General features: G+C 41.1%; 1 protein-coding gene across 6 annotated transcripts in view; it reads right to left on the minus strand.

The window, feature by feature from the left end:
- The window catches only part of UPP2 (uridine phosphorylase 2), a 45,163-nt gene extending 39,869 nt beyond the window's left edge, over positions 1-5,294 (minus strand). For 5 of the 6 annotated variants that reach the window (XR_014016510.1, XR_014016511.1, XM_081242587.1 and 2 more), the window contains exon 1: positions 4,981-5,294. Coding sequence is in view for 4 of the 6 variants with exons in the window: in XM_081242587.1 (XP_081098713.1) it covers positions 4,981-5,042 (62 nt within the window). In the remaining 2 variants the exon portion in view is untranslated. The remainder of the gene's footprint in view (positions 1-4,980) is intronic. The other variant, XM_081242590.1, reaches the window with a different exon arrangement.
- Positions 5,295-16,419: the final 11,125 nt, after the last annotated feature.

The raw sequence follows: 16,419 nt of genomic DNA on the forward strand, positions 1-16,419 counted from the left end.
TTGAGAAACTTGTGCAAGATTATACAACAGTAGATTACAGAACAGTCATTTCTACCCAATTCTGTCCAGCCCTGGTGGCTATTTTCTTTCTTCGAAAGAGAGGCTGTGTAACATAAGCTACTGGGCTCTGGAATCAGACTGCCTGGATTCCCCTGCCAGTTCAACCATACATATACTAATTGTGCAACCTTGGGTATATTATTTTATCTTTGATGTTTGGCTTACTCATCTGTAAGATTGGTATAGTGAAAATAATAACTGCTTTGCAAGATTGCCTAAGGCCTGAATGAGATAATGTAACACAGCTGATGTACAGTGAACATAGAATAACTAACTCTCATTCTTATACTTCCCAATATGGAGGACCTGACAGGCACTCGCTTTAGAGAGACTGACATGAAAATGTAGGGTGTGGCAAAGAACGCAATGTGTTCATCAAACCCCAATTCTTTTTCCTCCTGGGCACGTTGCTAGACCACATTCCCAGCTTCTCTTGCAGTAAAGTGAGGTCATATGACTGAGTTCTGGCCATTGGAATGTGGGTGGGAGTGATGTGTCTACTCCTAGGCCTGGCTCCTAAAAAACCAGTATCTCCCTCAAATTTGTTTCTCTTCCTCTCTCTCTCAATGGATGTTCAGAGTAGACACCAGTCCTTTACTCCATCAGCCTGTTTTGGATTGAGCAAGAAGCCACTGACATTTTAAACAGCATTAGCCTGCTGACCAATAAGAGGTTCTTTGTTAACATACTATGAAATGATCTTTTTTCATTAGAAGATCTAAATGAGAAGTAAGTGAAGCAGGATGATGGGGTCAAAACAGAAAGCTGAGTAGGATCCTGGAGAGACTGAATGTAGGTATAATAGGGGAAAAGGAAGAATAAACAGGCACAGAGTTCTAGAGAAACAGGATTTAGAGCTTATAAAAAAGAAATGCTCAAGAAAAAGCATGAAGGAAAAGAAGTGAGACTAAAGAGCTTGGAGAAAGGGGAAGTGATAAAGTGAAAGACCTAATTTTAGTAATCATGTGAAACCATAAGAGTACAAAATTATTGTAATAAGGAAAGTAAGACTTAAAAACAGAAGGTAAGGTAAGAAAGAGGACACTTCAATGTAGAAACTCTATTTTCCAGCAGCCTCCTTCTACCAGATGCCCAGAAGAGAATGTGGAGATATTACTAAGAAGCCAATGGAAAGACAAGCTTACCAGAAAGAAAGGACTACAACTAGAAGGCCTTAAAGCCATTCTTTTTTAAAAAATTCATTTTGTTGTAGTATAGTTGATTTACAATGTTGTGTTAATTTCTGCTGTACAGCAAGGTAATTCATTTATACATATACATACATTCTTTTTCATATTCTTTTCCATTATGGTTTATCCCAGGATCCTGAATATAGTTCCCTGTGCTGTACAGTAGGACCTTGTTTATCCATTCTATATATACTAGTTTGCATCTGCTAATCCCAAACTCATAATCCATCCCTCCCCCGTCCCCTCTCCCCATTGGCGACCACAAATCTGTTCTTTATGTCTGTGAGTCTGTTTCTGTTTCGTAGATAAGTTCATTTGTGTCATATTTTAGATTCCACATATAAGTGGTATCATATGGTATTTGTCTTAAGGCCATTCTTTTTTTTTTTTTTTTAAGTCGTAGGACTCCGGAGATAGACAGGGGCCTGGGGGTCTCTAGGTTCACCTGCTCACCTTTTATTTATTTATTTATTTAAGATGTTAGGGGTAGGAGTTTATTAATTTATTTATTTATTTTTGCTGTGTTGGGTCTTCGTTCCTGTGCGAGGGCTTTCTCTAGTTGTGGCAAGCGGGGGCCACTCTTCATCGCGGTGCGCGGGCCTCTCACTATCGCGGCCTCTCTTGTTGCGGAGCACAGGCTCCAGACGCGCAGGCTCAGTAGTTGTGGCTCACAGGCCTAGTTGCTCCGCAGCATGTGGGATCTTCCCAGACTAGGGCTCGAACCTGTGTCCCCTGCATTAGCAGGCAGATTCTTAACCACTGCGCCACCAGGGAAGCCCCTTAAAGCCATTCTTGATGTCAGCCCATCACTCCATTACCCAGTGCAGTTCAGTGGTTACCCGTTCGCTCCCACTCATCTTGGGTGTGACATCCCAGCACACCCTGGCCATATCAGCCATTCTGGTGATGCCGTGGCTGCCAGCCCTCCTGCCCTTTCCCCTACTGCATGAACACTGCCTCATACCACAGTGGATCCAGCCATCTTTACCAAGAACCATCTGGAACTTCTCTGCTCTACAGTCCTCCCATTTCCCTTCAAATACCTTAAAACATCTTAACAAAAACCTTGTATGTTTCTGTATCTCCAATGGTCCTCAACCTGATTGTGCATTAAGATCACCAGGGGGTTTTGAAGAAAACACTGTTGCTCAGGCCCCAATTAATTTAGACTCTGAAATTATTTTTAAATCTTCCTGGATGATCTGAAGTGCAGCCAAAGTTAAGAACCCCTGCTTTAGGCCTTTGTTCCTGAAACATCCTTCTCCTTGCCCTCAGTTTTTCACCTATTAGTATCCTACTCATTCTTCAAGGTCAAATTCAAATATCACCTCCTCTGTGAAGGCTTTTCCAAGTATCTTTCCTCTCTGGTCAGTATGAATTCCCCCCCACTGTGCTCCTAAAGCATTTATTTGGCATTTCATAGGTTAATTTTCTGCCTTCCCAGAAAGATTTTGAATTCCCTCCTGCAAGCTGTCTCATGTATCTTTTTAAATTCCTAAATCTTTAAAAATTTTATTTGTTGAATTAACTGTTCAGAAAGTAGAACAGGAATACTATTAATTTCAAAAACATTTAGGACAACAGATTCTTAATTAGTTAGTGGATCATAGCTGGTTTCAAAAACAAAGCATTCCATGATGCACTTTCCTACATCAGAAAAAGCCTCAAAGCCTCAAAGCAGAAGGACACCTTCTTTCTTCTCTTGCTGAGGGGCAAGAAGATATTTACCCACTGTCCCTTGCTAGACAAAGTGTGGTCAGTGAACCAGGAGCATCAGCAGCATCGCCTGGACAGCTTGTTAGAAATGCAAAATCTCAGTCCCTACCCTAGACATATTGAATTACAATCTGAATTTTGACTAACTCTTACGTGATTCCCATGCACATTAAAGTTTGAGAAACACTGCCATACACTTTATCTTCCAGTTTCTATTATGCTTTCGGTTTTACTCTGCCAAAACTGCTTTCACTATCTGGAGGTTTTTCCTTTGGATTCCCAGCTGAATCTGTGAATCATCACTCTATGAAAGAGTGTCATTCATCTACTCCAGTGAGTCAAACTCTAACTACATATCAGAGTCACCCGTGGTGCTTAGTACTGATACCTGGGCCCAACTCCGAGAAATTCTGATTCGGTTGGTCGAGGAGATCTGGGACTTTGTATTTTTTAAATCACTGATCTACTCCACCTCTCCTATCTTCAAGAAGAAATTCTCAGACTGGGATAACCATTCATTATATTCTCTTGTGTTAATTATAATACTTCTCTTAATTCATTCTTTAGTTTTCTTTGATGTCTGTCCCAATGTCTAATGATCTCTTGGTCCAAAAATTGGGGCAGGGAGACGTCTATAGAAGATTTTTATTCCATTAGGCTCATCAAGAAGCACTTCTAAGATGATCACTCTGTCAGTGACCAAAGGAAGGACCAATTTGGGGTATCATGCCAAATTTAACCCAGTATGAATCAGACAATTGCAATACTTCAATCTTTCCAAGATACATAATTTTTATTAAATAGACTTGCATTTACTGTTTTCTCCTCTATCTTGTTTTTCAGTTTTTCCCAAAAACATAAGCCAAAGATGCAGTTGGAAATAAAGTCTTTTAGCAAACTATGACATGCTATATAGCATGGTCAGTATTAAATATTGGTAACCAAAGTAAAGTGATGGGTGAGCAGTCTTTCCATTTTACCATTACCTTCATCTTCGTAATGTTTCCTTTTCCCTCTCCTTGGCTTCCCTGAAGAAATGAACACAGTGGGAGGCTACCTCTGTTTGGAATGGGTAAGTGGAGCATTTTCTGAAATGCTGTCCTGATGGAGCCTTTAAGCCAGACATTTAGAAGGAACTTGAAAAAATTCCTTAAGCCTCATGAAGATTAATGCTCTATTATGTTCTGTGAACCTGGGGCAGGAATTGGAGCTAAATTTGCAGACAGCTTTGACAGATTTATGTCTACCCCTGAGATGAATAACCTACACGGTATTTTAGAAGTGCATTCTATGTAAAGTCCACCACAAAGCACGTGAAATCACTTCATAATAAGCTGCAACACAGTTACATCTCCCTTAGACACTGGGAGGCCCCTTTAATTATTTCTCAGATACCACCCACGGTCCTGGGATTAAAGACTGAACTCCAGGCTGAATTCCAGGCTGAACTGTGAATTCGTTCATTCATGCATGTTGGTTCAACTTTTGCATGTTTTTTGTGACTTGTTTTGCCCCACTTTCTTTTTTCTTTAATTGAGATGTGATTGACATATTGCCCCACCTTTTTTTTTTTTTTTTTTTTTTTTGCGGTACACGTACTTCTCACTGTTGTGGCCTCTCCCGTTGCGGAGCACAGGCTCCGGACGCACAGGCTCAGCAGCCATGGCTCATGGGCCCAGCCGCTCTGTGGCATGTGGGATCTTCCCAGACCGGGGCACGAACCCGTGTCCCCTGCATCGGCAGGTGGACTCTCAACCACTGTGCCACCAGGGAAGCCCTGCCCCACTTTCTTAGATGAGCTAACCCCTTCCAAGAACTGAGAAATGAAAATGCCATTGAGAAGAAAATTGGCATTGTTTTTATTTCGTTTTGTATTCTGAGCTGTGTTCCAACTATATGATCTCTAAACTTAAGAAACTTACATAACTGTAGAAATCCATCTTCTGAATATTTAATATAAAATCCAAAGAACCTCCCATCTCATCAAAACCAATAAAAGATCAAAATTACTCACCCAACATATGTATTCCTCTCAGATCTCATGGATGTATTGGAAGCAGGAAAACTCGAAGTCATACTTTGTATTATGAGAATAGTCACTCTTAAGTTGATATCAGGAAAGAAAAATATTGTGATTTACTATTAAATTATAGATCAAACTATGGTAGAATGACAATTTAAAATGCCACTGTCCCTTAAAACTTGTTTTCTTCCGAAATTGCTAATGGAACTTTTCCCTTAGCATTCTAAACTCCCTCATTAATTCAAAAATATTCTCCCTGACATGGCCTTTTAAACTACAGCCCAGCTCTCAGAGCAACACTTCCCCAAGAAGATAGGTTCCCTTTGAAGGTGTGGCATCCTACCTCTTTAATAGGATAGGTTGGTTAGCTTGTTAACTGTTGACCAGCACACCTTTCGCTTACATCTGGCCTTGGTCCAGCATGGGTCTGGGGTAACACACAGACTTATTTACTTTTAGACTACTGTATATGGTTGCAAGTCCTCCATTGATTTCCATAACAAATCCACCAGGTTGTCTCAGAATGTGTCCAGTACACGTGAGAACTTTCAGTTCCCAAACATTTCATTTTCTCACCTCATCCTACCTCTTATCAACTTGTTTTCATTCTTTGTGATCACAAGTGAGAAAAACACACAAAGTCAGGACCTCAGAACACCCCTTCATCTGACCTTTGCCCATTCAAATTCACACAGAAGTTCTGATAATTAAACAAAGCCTGTTTCCCAGGACCTCTTTATTTAGCTAAACCCGAGGCTGCCTGTAAAATCCAATGAAGCAGCTGTCCAAAGTCAATCCAGGTAGAATAACAAAATACAGACTAGTATTTTCAGAAAACAGGGTACCTCTGTTAAGAAATCCGTGAATTTACTATGTTTGCTGCTACTTCTCACTTTATACTTCTGGGGACAGAAAATCTAAAAGACTTTAGAGGAACTTTATCCTGTTTCCCTTTTGGCTCAGCTCTGATGGCAATCAGCTGAAGTTCTATGATAGTGAGAGCATTAGGAATATTAGTCTCATGACTTTCAAGCACATCAGAGCTTAAAATGTCCATAAATGCCCAAACAGCAGCAGACACAAGGCATTTCATAATGTGCATGGATTTCTCTGTAAGAATGTGTGTAACAGTGAAGAATCAAATGCCCACATCTTACTAGGGAGCTCCATCTTAAGAAATACTCCTCTTCCTGGTGATAGTCGTTGTAGACAAACCCCTCGGATTCCATGCTGGCCTCCTTTGGTCCATCTTGGTCAGCTAGCAAAGTTTACAGATTGAGAAGGAAAGAGAATAAGTAGGGAACCAGTGTAGCAGCCTAAATCTTGCCACTGCCACCACCAAATGGACATTTGTCACTTTGCCCTAGGCATCCAAAAATCGCCAAGGAAACTGATCTTGGTGAAGGTAATGACAACTTTGAGGCAAAATAAGCCTGCACATGTGTGTTGCTTGTAACTTGGGATGGTAGTTCCTGTTTGTAGTTTATAATAATACATATTTTCTCTGACCTCATGACCCACCTCAGAGCGGTGTACCTGCTGCTCTTTCCCAACGCCCACTGAGAGTTTTCAGGCTCAGCACGCCCACTTACCACTGCTGGCGCCTTCCCCACTTGTATTTGGTATTCCATGCTCTATCTCTCAATTTATTGTTGGGTACAATGAGGATGACCCCCACCAAATTCCAGTCTAGCATTTACCTCTGGCTCTGACAGGTGAAAATATTAGCTAATTAGATAAGTGCTAGATGATTAATTACTCCAGCAAATTAATTAGACTAATTAACGTGTTGGTTTCCAATACAAATTCTGTCAGCCAATGGTCTTTTTTTTTTAGTTGAAGTATAGTAGATTTACAATGTTGTGTTAGTTTCTGGTGTACAGTAAAGCGATTCAGTTACACATATATATGTATATATATTATTTCTCATATTCTCTTGGGTTATAGTTTATTACAAGGTTCCTTGTGCTATACAGTAGGACTTTGTTGTCTATCTATTTCATATACAGTAGTTTGTATCTGCTAATCCCAAACTCCTAATTTATCCTTTCCCACCCCCTTTCTGCTGGGATAACCATAAGTTTGTTTTGTGTGTCTGTCAGCCAGTGATCTTCATCACTGACAGTGCCAGGTAATGCCAGCAAAGATTTATGGACCCCATATACCAGCTTCCCGGGACATTATGTAAGTGGTCATCATCTGGGTGAAATGCAGAATAGTCTTGTACAATCTATGGAAGCAGAGTGTTAATTCATGTTTTCTGAGTAGTCTTCTTTTCCCTAGTTTTCAGTCTTTTTAAGACTCAATCCTACTCTTATGATAGATTGTTCCTCGATAATTGTTTTTAATTATCCATATTGCAAAAGGCTAGTCACCTGAACAGAATGGGAAAAGTTTTCATTTTTAGAAAGCATGCACAAGGCAAACTCACGCCATCACTGGGCGTTTTGTGAACAAAGGCTACGTGCCAGGAAGAGCCCATGACTCAGCAGCACAGCTTTGAGATTAGCAGACGCTGCATCAGTTCCACCAAATCCATGCCCCACAGTGTCTGGCCTGGGACAAAACATTTCACTTCCCACTGTCGTCCTCCACAGTGCCAACAATTTCTTATTCTCGCTCTCATGAAAATTTTCGGTCTGCTTTAATTTTGCCCCTGAACCTCTAATGTTGGAGAAAAGAAATCAGAGTCCTGGCGTGCAACTGGGTAGCATTTGGATCTCTCCCCAGTTGACACGTTTTCTGCTGAATCTGTGCTATTTACTCATGTAGACTTAGGACCATACCCTCCCCCTAAAACAGTGCTCCTATCACGCTGGGGAGGGACATAACTAGGAATTTGGGGCTCTTAGAACCTTGCTGTAAAGCCTGGGTAACTACCGAGTATCAGACACTGAGCCAAATTCTTTTTTTAAAAAATAAATTTATCTATTTATTTATTCATTCTTTCATTCATTTATTTTTGGCTGTGTCAGGTCTTTGTTGCTGCGAGCGGGGGCTACTCTTTGTTTGCAGTATGTGGGCTTCTCATTGCGGTGGCTTCTTGTTGCAGAGCACGGACTCTAGGCGCGCGGGCTTCAGTAGTTGTGGCTCGCAGGCTCTAGAGCTCAGGCTCAGTAGTTGTGGTGCAGGGACTTAGTTGCTCCACGGCATGTGGGATCTTCCCAGACCAGGGCTGTAACCCATGTCCCCTGCATTGGCAGGTGGATTCTTAACCACTGTGCCACCAGGGAAGTCCCCACTGAGCCAAATTCTGAGAACACAAAGAGGATGAAATGGATGGTGTCTTCCCTAAAGGAATTTACACTCTAGTGGGGAAGAGAGATGGGTGGTAAATATGACGGGTGCTTTGAGAACTCAAAGGAGAGGCCCTGAATCCAGGCTGGAGGAAGGGGGGTGGGGCGTTTCTAGGAGGATGTGATGCCTAGGCTGAGTCCTGAAGAAAGATGAGGTCCCCAAAAATATTGCTGAAGGTGGAGGTGGGGTGAATATGAGAAGCCTGTGCTCCCTGCCCATGGAACAGTGTGCAAAATGCGCAGAAGTGACAGAAAAAGCATCACATTGAGAGAGCTATTAGTAACACTGTGTGGCTTTACTTCTGTGTATTTGCACCAGAACATCTCAGACAGGGCCTTTGGTGGCTTTCAGTTTTTGAGATTCTGGTATTTTGAAAAATAGAGAAAGGCCAAAACAGACTTACAGTAATTGTAATATATTTTAAATGTTGACATTGAATGAACTGGCATCTTAACTCTTTTAATAAATGATAGTCAAGTTGTGCTATTCACAAGATATTGCAGGGCTATTAAAACATTTCTTAATTCATCACACACTATAAGTTTAATGGAACACAGTTTAAAAGTACCTTATGTTCTTCCCTTTCTTTCAGTGTAATCAGTGAATTATGGGTATATGCATATAAAGTCTAATTTTAGACTGAAGGCCCCCCTGGACCCACCGGGCTGGGCCTGCCCAGAGGCTATGCTGTGGTGCCCTGTTCCATCCTCCCAGACAATCCCTTCTGCTGTGGCCCAGGATCTCTGCTCTTAGGGAGCCTCTCCATGAGGTACCCACTGAAGGTCACATCCATCCACCTAAGGCTGCAGCAAGCACCTTCGCCCAAGAAACAATCACACACACCCCAGCACCAACCTCACAGCCTGGTGGAGATAGGGGTGAGAATGCACCGCAAAGTCCCCACATCCACTCCCTTCTTTTTTCCCTCTTTCTGTGCAGGTCTCTCAGGGTGGGGATGGGGTAACAAAGAGTCCCTACCTCTGCCACAGCAGACCCCCAACTCCACCATTTGGCCCATATGGCACCATCGATGGCTTGAAAGAACTCAAAAATGACTTGTTATCCATTCAGATGCTAAGCAGTTTTTTTTCTTTTATTCATTCAGCAAATATTTACTGAGTATACACTATGCTCCAAGAAGTCTAGGAAGTGCTGGAGATACCGGTGTGAGTAGGATAGTTCTGGCTTCTGTGATTTCTTCCACAAACAGATTGACATTCCATGAATAGAGAAGATACAAGTTATCACCCGTCTCATACTACCTTCCTAAACGTTGTAACACATGTATTAAGTGTATCTGCAACATTCTATTCTTTATGCCTAATAACTAAAACTTACTGAATCTTTGGCTCTTTCCTTAAGTGTTTACTTTCTTTTTTTTTTTTTTGCGGTACGTGGGCCTCTCACTGTCGTGGCCTCTCCCGTTGCGGAGCACAGGCTCCGGACGCGCAGGCTCAGCGGCCATGGCTCACGGGCCCAGCCACTCCGCGGCATGTGGGATCTTCCCGGACCGGGGCACGAACCCGCATCCTCTGCATTGGCAGGCAGATTCTTAACCACTGCGCCACCAGGGAAGCCCATGTGTTTACTTTCTAATACGTAGATTGTAATTGCCTCAAATCTTTTTTGGAAGAAAGGAGGTATTAAAAAATACACAACTGTTTCCTTTATAGTGTAGGTGTGTTGCCACTTGATATTTTCACACATATATGCAAAGAAAATGTACCTTATTTTCTATTAGCCATGCAGTCTTTCTCACGGTGCCCACTGTCCTAGAAGTTGGGGCAGAAGGTAGTGATTTTAAACTTGCCAGTCAACAGCGTCTTCACATCTTTGGTTAAATCGTCTCATTTATATGACCTGTTCTGTTTGAGAGGCATGCTCTGTCTTTTCGATTTCCTGCCCCTGTCCACTGCTCCTATGTGAAATGACACCTACTGAATGGAGTGGGTGGGAGGGACTTACTTGATTTCTTGGCAGTGAGGAAGAGGAGAGCTCCCGGAGCCATGAGCTCAGTTCCTTGTCCTTTGGCAGGTGGCAGGTCAGGCAGTCTCCACTGTGTCCTTGTGAGGAATCTGTGGCTACTTGGGTTGGTCTATGAGTCCCTGAATGAGGCCACTGAGATGCAGCCAATCCCATCTCGTGCTAATGGAACATCATGCAGTCATCTCTGATGTCTGTGGCCTACTATTTGTCTCCAACCCCAAAGCCCGCTTCCCTTGTGGCCTCTCTGTTCAGGCCTCTGGCCTCTGATGGCCCACTAGCACCCAAGAATCTCTACATCCCTCGAGAGAGCACTCAAGAACTTTCAGGCCCCTGCCTGCCAGACCTAGGCTTGGGGAGCCACTGGTGTCTCTGGCTTTCTCTCCTGATTCTTCTCTCTCCACCATGGCTGCACTAATTCCCTCACCCCATGGTGGATGTGGGCCCAGGCTGAATGTGGAACTTCTCCTAGAGACTTGCAACCTCCCCTAGGCAACATCAAAGGATGCAGGCCTCTGGCTCCGATGTTCTCAGGCTGACCTGTGCTTAGTTGGATATTTATATAGTACTCTCTCCCTTGAATTTCATCCCCAAGGGTGGATGGTGACCAAGGACCCTTGTCTGACCTTCTTGCCCCACTTCTCCTACCCGCTCATTCTTGTAACTAGAAGGTAATGTCCTCTTCGGACCTTTTCTCCCTGTCTGATGTGAAATACCCTTGTATACTGAATTGCCCCTGACTTCCAGCAATCTCCATGTACAATGTTAGCAGACCTAGTTTTCAGTATGTTAATAGAAACATAAACATTTTTCAAATCCTTGTTTTTTTTTCACATTGCCTGACTAGGGACTCAAAATTCCTATTCAAAGCATCAGAATTCCCTACTCCATAGATAAACAAGGTCCTACTGTATAGCACAGGGAACTATATTCAATATTTGTAATAAACTATAATGGAAAAGAATCTGAAAAAGAATATATATTCATATATATGTGTATATAACTGAATCACTTTGCTGTATGCCATAAACTAACACATTGTAAATCTACTATACTTCAATTTAAAAAATGAAAAAAAAACAAAACAAAACAGAATTCCCTACTCCAACTCCCGTCCCCTGGCAGATAAGTAGGAAAATGGACTATGAAAATGGCCATGTACACAAAAGGAAAAAAGAGCTTAGTAATATGTTTCAAAAGTACTATATCTCCATTACGATTTTAAGCAGTAAGAATTGACTTCCTAGCGCAAATGCCAGGAACACCAGTGTTTGTGTTCTTTTTTGGAGTGCTTGTCCCTCCACAATTCTGTTAAAACGCTGTACTTGGTCTGAGACTTTTCCGGGCAGGGCCATATAGAGGGGCAGCAGATGAAGCCTCTGCCATGAGCAGGGCTGCTGGAAGGCTACTTGGTGGAGGCTGAACCATGCAGAGACCGTTCCCCCAGCCCCCACACAGTACTGCAGCTTCCTGTTTTCAGTCCCAGGGGATGCTAGAGTTACTGTGGTTATGTTTTCAAAGTTCAATAATTGTGCATGAGACTACAAATACAAAACAGTGATGTATTTCCCAGGACCCACAGAGCACTGACATCTGGAATCTTTATAAAGTTGAAATTCTCTCTAGGAAAATAACATCTCTTGATTTACAAAATTTTATTGATCTATTTTTCCTTCCAGAATTATATTTTCTAATATTTAAAGTATATATAGCCAGGAATTTTTCTTTAGGCAATGATTGAAAATAATAAATAGAAGAACATAGTTCATGTTGCATGGACATTTATTTTTAGGGCTTTCTGGGGGATGGGGAGGACTTGACTGTTGTCAACCATCCTAGATAGTGTCTGTTTTTTAGTCTCTTTGGGGTGCTACAACAAAATGCCACAGACTGGCTGGCTAATAAAAACTAACATTTATTTCTCACAGTTCTAGATGCTGGGAAGTCCAAGGTCAAGGCACCTGCAGACTGCTTCCTGGTTCATAGGCCACAGTCTTCTCTCTGTGTCTTTGCATGGTGGAAAAGGGGCAGGGAGCTCTCTGGGGTCTCTTTTATAAGGGCACTAAGCCCATTCATGAGGGCTCCACCCTTGTGACCTAGTTACCTCCTAATATCATCATCTTGGAGTTTAGTATTTCAACATATGAATTTGGGGAGATACAATTAGTCTATGACAGTCTGTCTTGAGGTGACTCCCCATGGCGGCATTATACTTATCACTCAGCAAGTGACTATCAAGTACCTGCTATGTTTGTTCATGCCTGAAATTGCATAAGAGACATAAAAGAATGGTCCTTGTTCTCAGGCTCATTCTTCTGGCAAGTCCTTCAAATGGAAAGGACTTAACTTACAACTGCCCTGCCTGCTTTGGTGGCCTTTCTTACTGGGAATACAACTCCCACAGTGTGATGAAAGCTTACATTTCCTGTTCCCCAATGGCTGATCTTAAAACCAACACCAGTGCCTCAGTGATTTAATAGCCACTCTGAGAAGCCAGCAAAGGTCAGCAGTACCCCAAGTGGCTTGATCAACAGAGGTGCTTAAGTCTGAAACCACTTGACTTCTGAATATACTTGACTTCAATTTTTAGAATGTTTCTGTTCTTAATGATGTTAGAGAAAAGGAAACGTGAGACAGAATACCAAACAAAATTCAAGAAAAGCTCTTTTATTGGAAATGAAGCATGATATTTTGAATCAATAGCAGACAGGAATAAAATTAAAATGCTTTCTCTAAGTTCAAAATAATCACTCTTGACTCAGAATGGAAATCTGAAGGACAAGGAAAAATAATGCAAAGAATAAGAAGCAGAATGTCTGTAACAATAGTGATTAATTCAGCATTATGTCAGGCCAGACTCTGGACTATCTCTTTCAGTCCTCACAACAAGCCTCTGAAATGGGTCTTATTATTTTCCCAATTTTCAGATGAGACAGTTGAAGCCCAAAGAGGTTAAATGAGGTGCCTAAGATCCTACAATAAGTAACCTGAGACTGGAATTCACACCTAGGTCTGCCCAACTACAGAGTTGTGAGAACTCTTTCTATTTCACCATTGTTTTTATTTTTATTATTTTATTATTTATTATTTAATTTTATTTTTATTTTTTTGCGGTATGTGGGCCTCTCATTGTTGTGGCCTCTCCCGTTGCGAAGCACAGGCTCCGGATGCGCAGGCTCAGCAGCCATGGCTCACGGGCCCAGCCGCTCCGCGGCATGTGGGATCTTCCCAGACCAGGGCATGAACCCGTGTCCCCTGCATCGGCAGGTGGACTCTCAACCACTGCGCCACCAGGGAAGCCCTTCACCACTGTTTTTAAATTTTGGTGTCCTTTAAAGAAGACAAGAGTCCAAGGAGAATGGCATCAACAAGAGAAGGGAATTTGATATGCATCTTAAAGGTGGTGTAGGACTGGGAAGTGAAGAGCATCTCTGCAATACCTTACCCTGCTGGTCAGAAGGGTTGTTGATTTCATGCATTTCCAGGAAAGGAAGACATAGCTAAGCCATAGCCGGTGTGAGCTCTGTGAAAAGCGCTGAAGTGAAATAGCCCCAGTAAAATGGTAGCCCAGTCCTAATGCAGATTTTAAAAATCATCTCACTGCCAAAATTTAAGTTGACCTTTAAAATGTGCCTCAAACACACTTTAATTTACAGTTTAGCTCATCTCAGGCTTACTACTTCCCATGGTTTTACCCCCAAAGCTGAGTCCAGTTCAACACCCTGCCTGCAGCAAGTTCTGTCTGCTCCTGAGCTGTCCCTGAAAAGGGAATTAAAAGGCACAGAGCTGAGAGACTCCTAATCATTCCGATGACTTTGGACCTTGGATATTAAAGCCCGTGTTTGTTTCTCAGCACCAGATGAAAGTGCCCCAAGTGGAACGTGAAGAATATTTTAAATCAGACTCGCACTTGGAAGGCAGCTCTGTGAGTTTGACAAACCTCAACATGAGAGGGGGGCTATTTTCCTTGGAACACAAGGAAGGTTCAGTTCTAACCTCTCACAAAAAACCAAGGTTATTACTGCTGCAGCCCAAAGGGGCTCAGATGGGAAAATAATGCTAATACTTCATGGAGGTGGTGAATTCTAGGCCCAGAAAGTCATGAAATGTCAAAGCTGCCTGATTCTAATTTGGATTTAGCTGAGGCACAGAGAACGGCGTGTTTTATGGTGCTCTGCTAACACTACTAGGTGCAATACATTGAGTTAAACATTAATTCTTTTGCTAAAAAAGTAGGAAGTCTTGAGTACATAATCATGATTACAGTTACATTTCTGTTAATGCCTCACCTTAGGAATGTCATGACTTTCCAAAAGTGTGATTCCTTTGAACACTTCACCTTAGCTTTGCATTTCATTCTCTGCTGTGTAGATTGTTGGTGCTTCTCTGAATATTTTATGTTAGTATTCTTTATATTTTAAGTTATGAAATATTTCAAGCATATAGAAATGTGCAGTTGTAACAGATGACTGTGAAGTTGCCACACACATTTTACAATTGCTAACATTTTGCCATATTTAATACAAAATTTTTTTCTTTTTAATGAATCCATTAAAACCCTCTCCACCTTCTTTCTCCTTGGATTACTTTTGCTTTCTCCCCAGAGGTAACCACTACCCTGAGGTTGATGGATATCTTCCTAGGGCACATTTCGTAACTTCTACTTGTAAATGTATATATGTATATATGTGTATATATATATATATGCTATACACACACAGCACGGCCAGATTTAAGTTATGTACATAACCTGCTCATGTAGTTATAATGTACTTATAAATACATACTTTAAGGTATATATATATATATATATATATATATATATATATATATATATATATATATATATATATATATATATGGCGAGAGAAAGAGAGACAGGAGAATACCATATATATTCTTTGCAGTTTCCTTTTTATAGGTTGCCTTATACCTTACATTTTTAGGTTGCTTCCAGTTTTTCCCAGTGAGCATCCTTATATATATATATCTCCTTGTGTATGCAGTGAGAGTTTCTCTAACGTCTGGACATATATTTGCACGTATTCAATTTTACTAGGTATTATTACACTGCCTTACAAGGTACCAAGTTATACGTGTGCCAACAGTGTATAACATGCCTTATTTTCCCATATCCTTGGCAATAAATCTGGTGTTATTAGCTGTTTAATTCTTTTGACAATGTGATGGTCATAAAATGGTATCTCTTTGCTTCATTTTACATTTCCCTGATTATTAGGAAGGTCAAGCATTTTTTGAGTTAAATACATTTACAAATATTTTGATTACTGATGTATTTTTATTCATTTCTTCTATCTTATTTTGTGTTTCTAATTATATAGCGAGGTAGAGATAGAGAGCACTTCTTTTCACTTCTTTCCTGCCTTCTATAGAATGATTAGGTTCTCTGTAGACTCCATTTCCCTCTGTTGGTTTTGAAGTTATATATACTACTTCTGTTCTTCTAATAGTTACCCTTACATTTTAACAAGCATACTTGACTTAACAAAATTTATGGTTAATTAATGCCTCGACTCTTCTCCCGAATAACACAAGAAACTTGGAATTCTTTAACTCTAGCTATTACTTCACGTTTTCCATGTGAAGCACCTTAATCTACCCTGTTTTCAGGTCCCCCCACCCCCATTAGTCATTATTATGGCTATTGTGGTATTTTCAGTTAATAATAATTTCCATTATCCACATCTGCCAATGTCTTTGATCATTGTTGCTTCTCAGATCTTACTCCTTCCTTCTGTGTTTAATTTCTTTCTTTCTAAAGCACATTATGTAATAGTTCTTCAGCATGGGCTTTTGTCTGAAAAATGCCTTTATTTTGCCCTCATTTTGCAGTGATTTTTTAGTATGGTATAGAATTACAGATTGAGGGTTATTTTCCCTCAGTCCCCACAGGATATTAGTTCATTGTCTTATGGTACCTGTTGTTGCTGATGAAGAGTTTGCTTTCATTTACTGATTTATTAGAGTAAGTAATCTGTCTGTTCTTCCTTGTGGCTTTGAAACTTTCTCTTCATATTCTCAAGTTTGCATTTAGGTGTGAGTTTTAAAAAAAATAAAGTTCTTCTCAGGGCTCATCATGCTTCCAAATTATGAGAAAATAGGTCTGTTATAAACTCAGGAAAATTCCCA

This window comes from Mesoplodon bidens, assembly GCF_964165515.1.
Source record: "Mesoplodon bidens genome assembly, chromosome: 8".
Lineage (NCBI taxonomy): Eukaryota > Metazoa > Chordata > Mammalia > Artiodactyla > Ziphiidae > Mesoplodon > Mesoplodon bidens.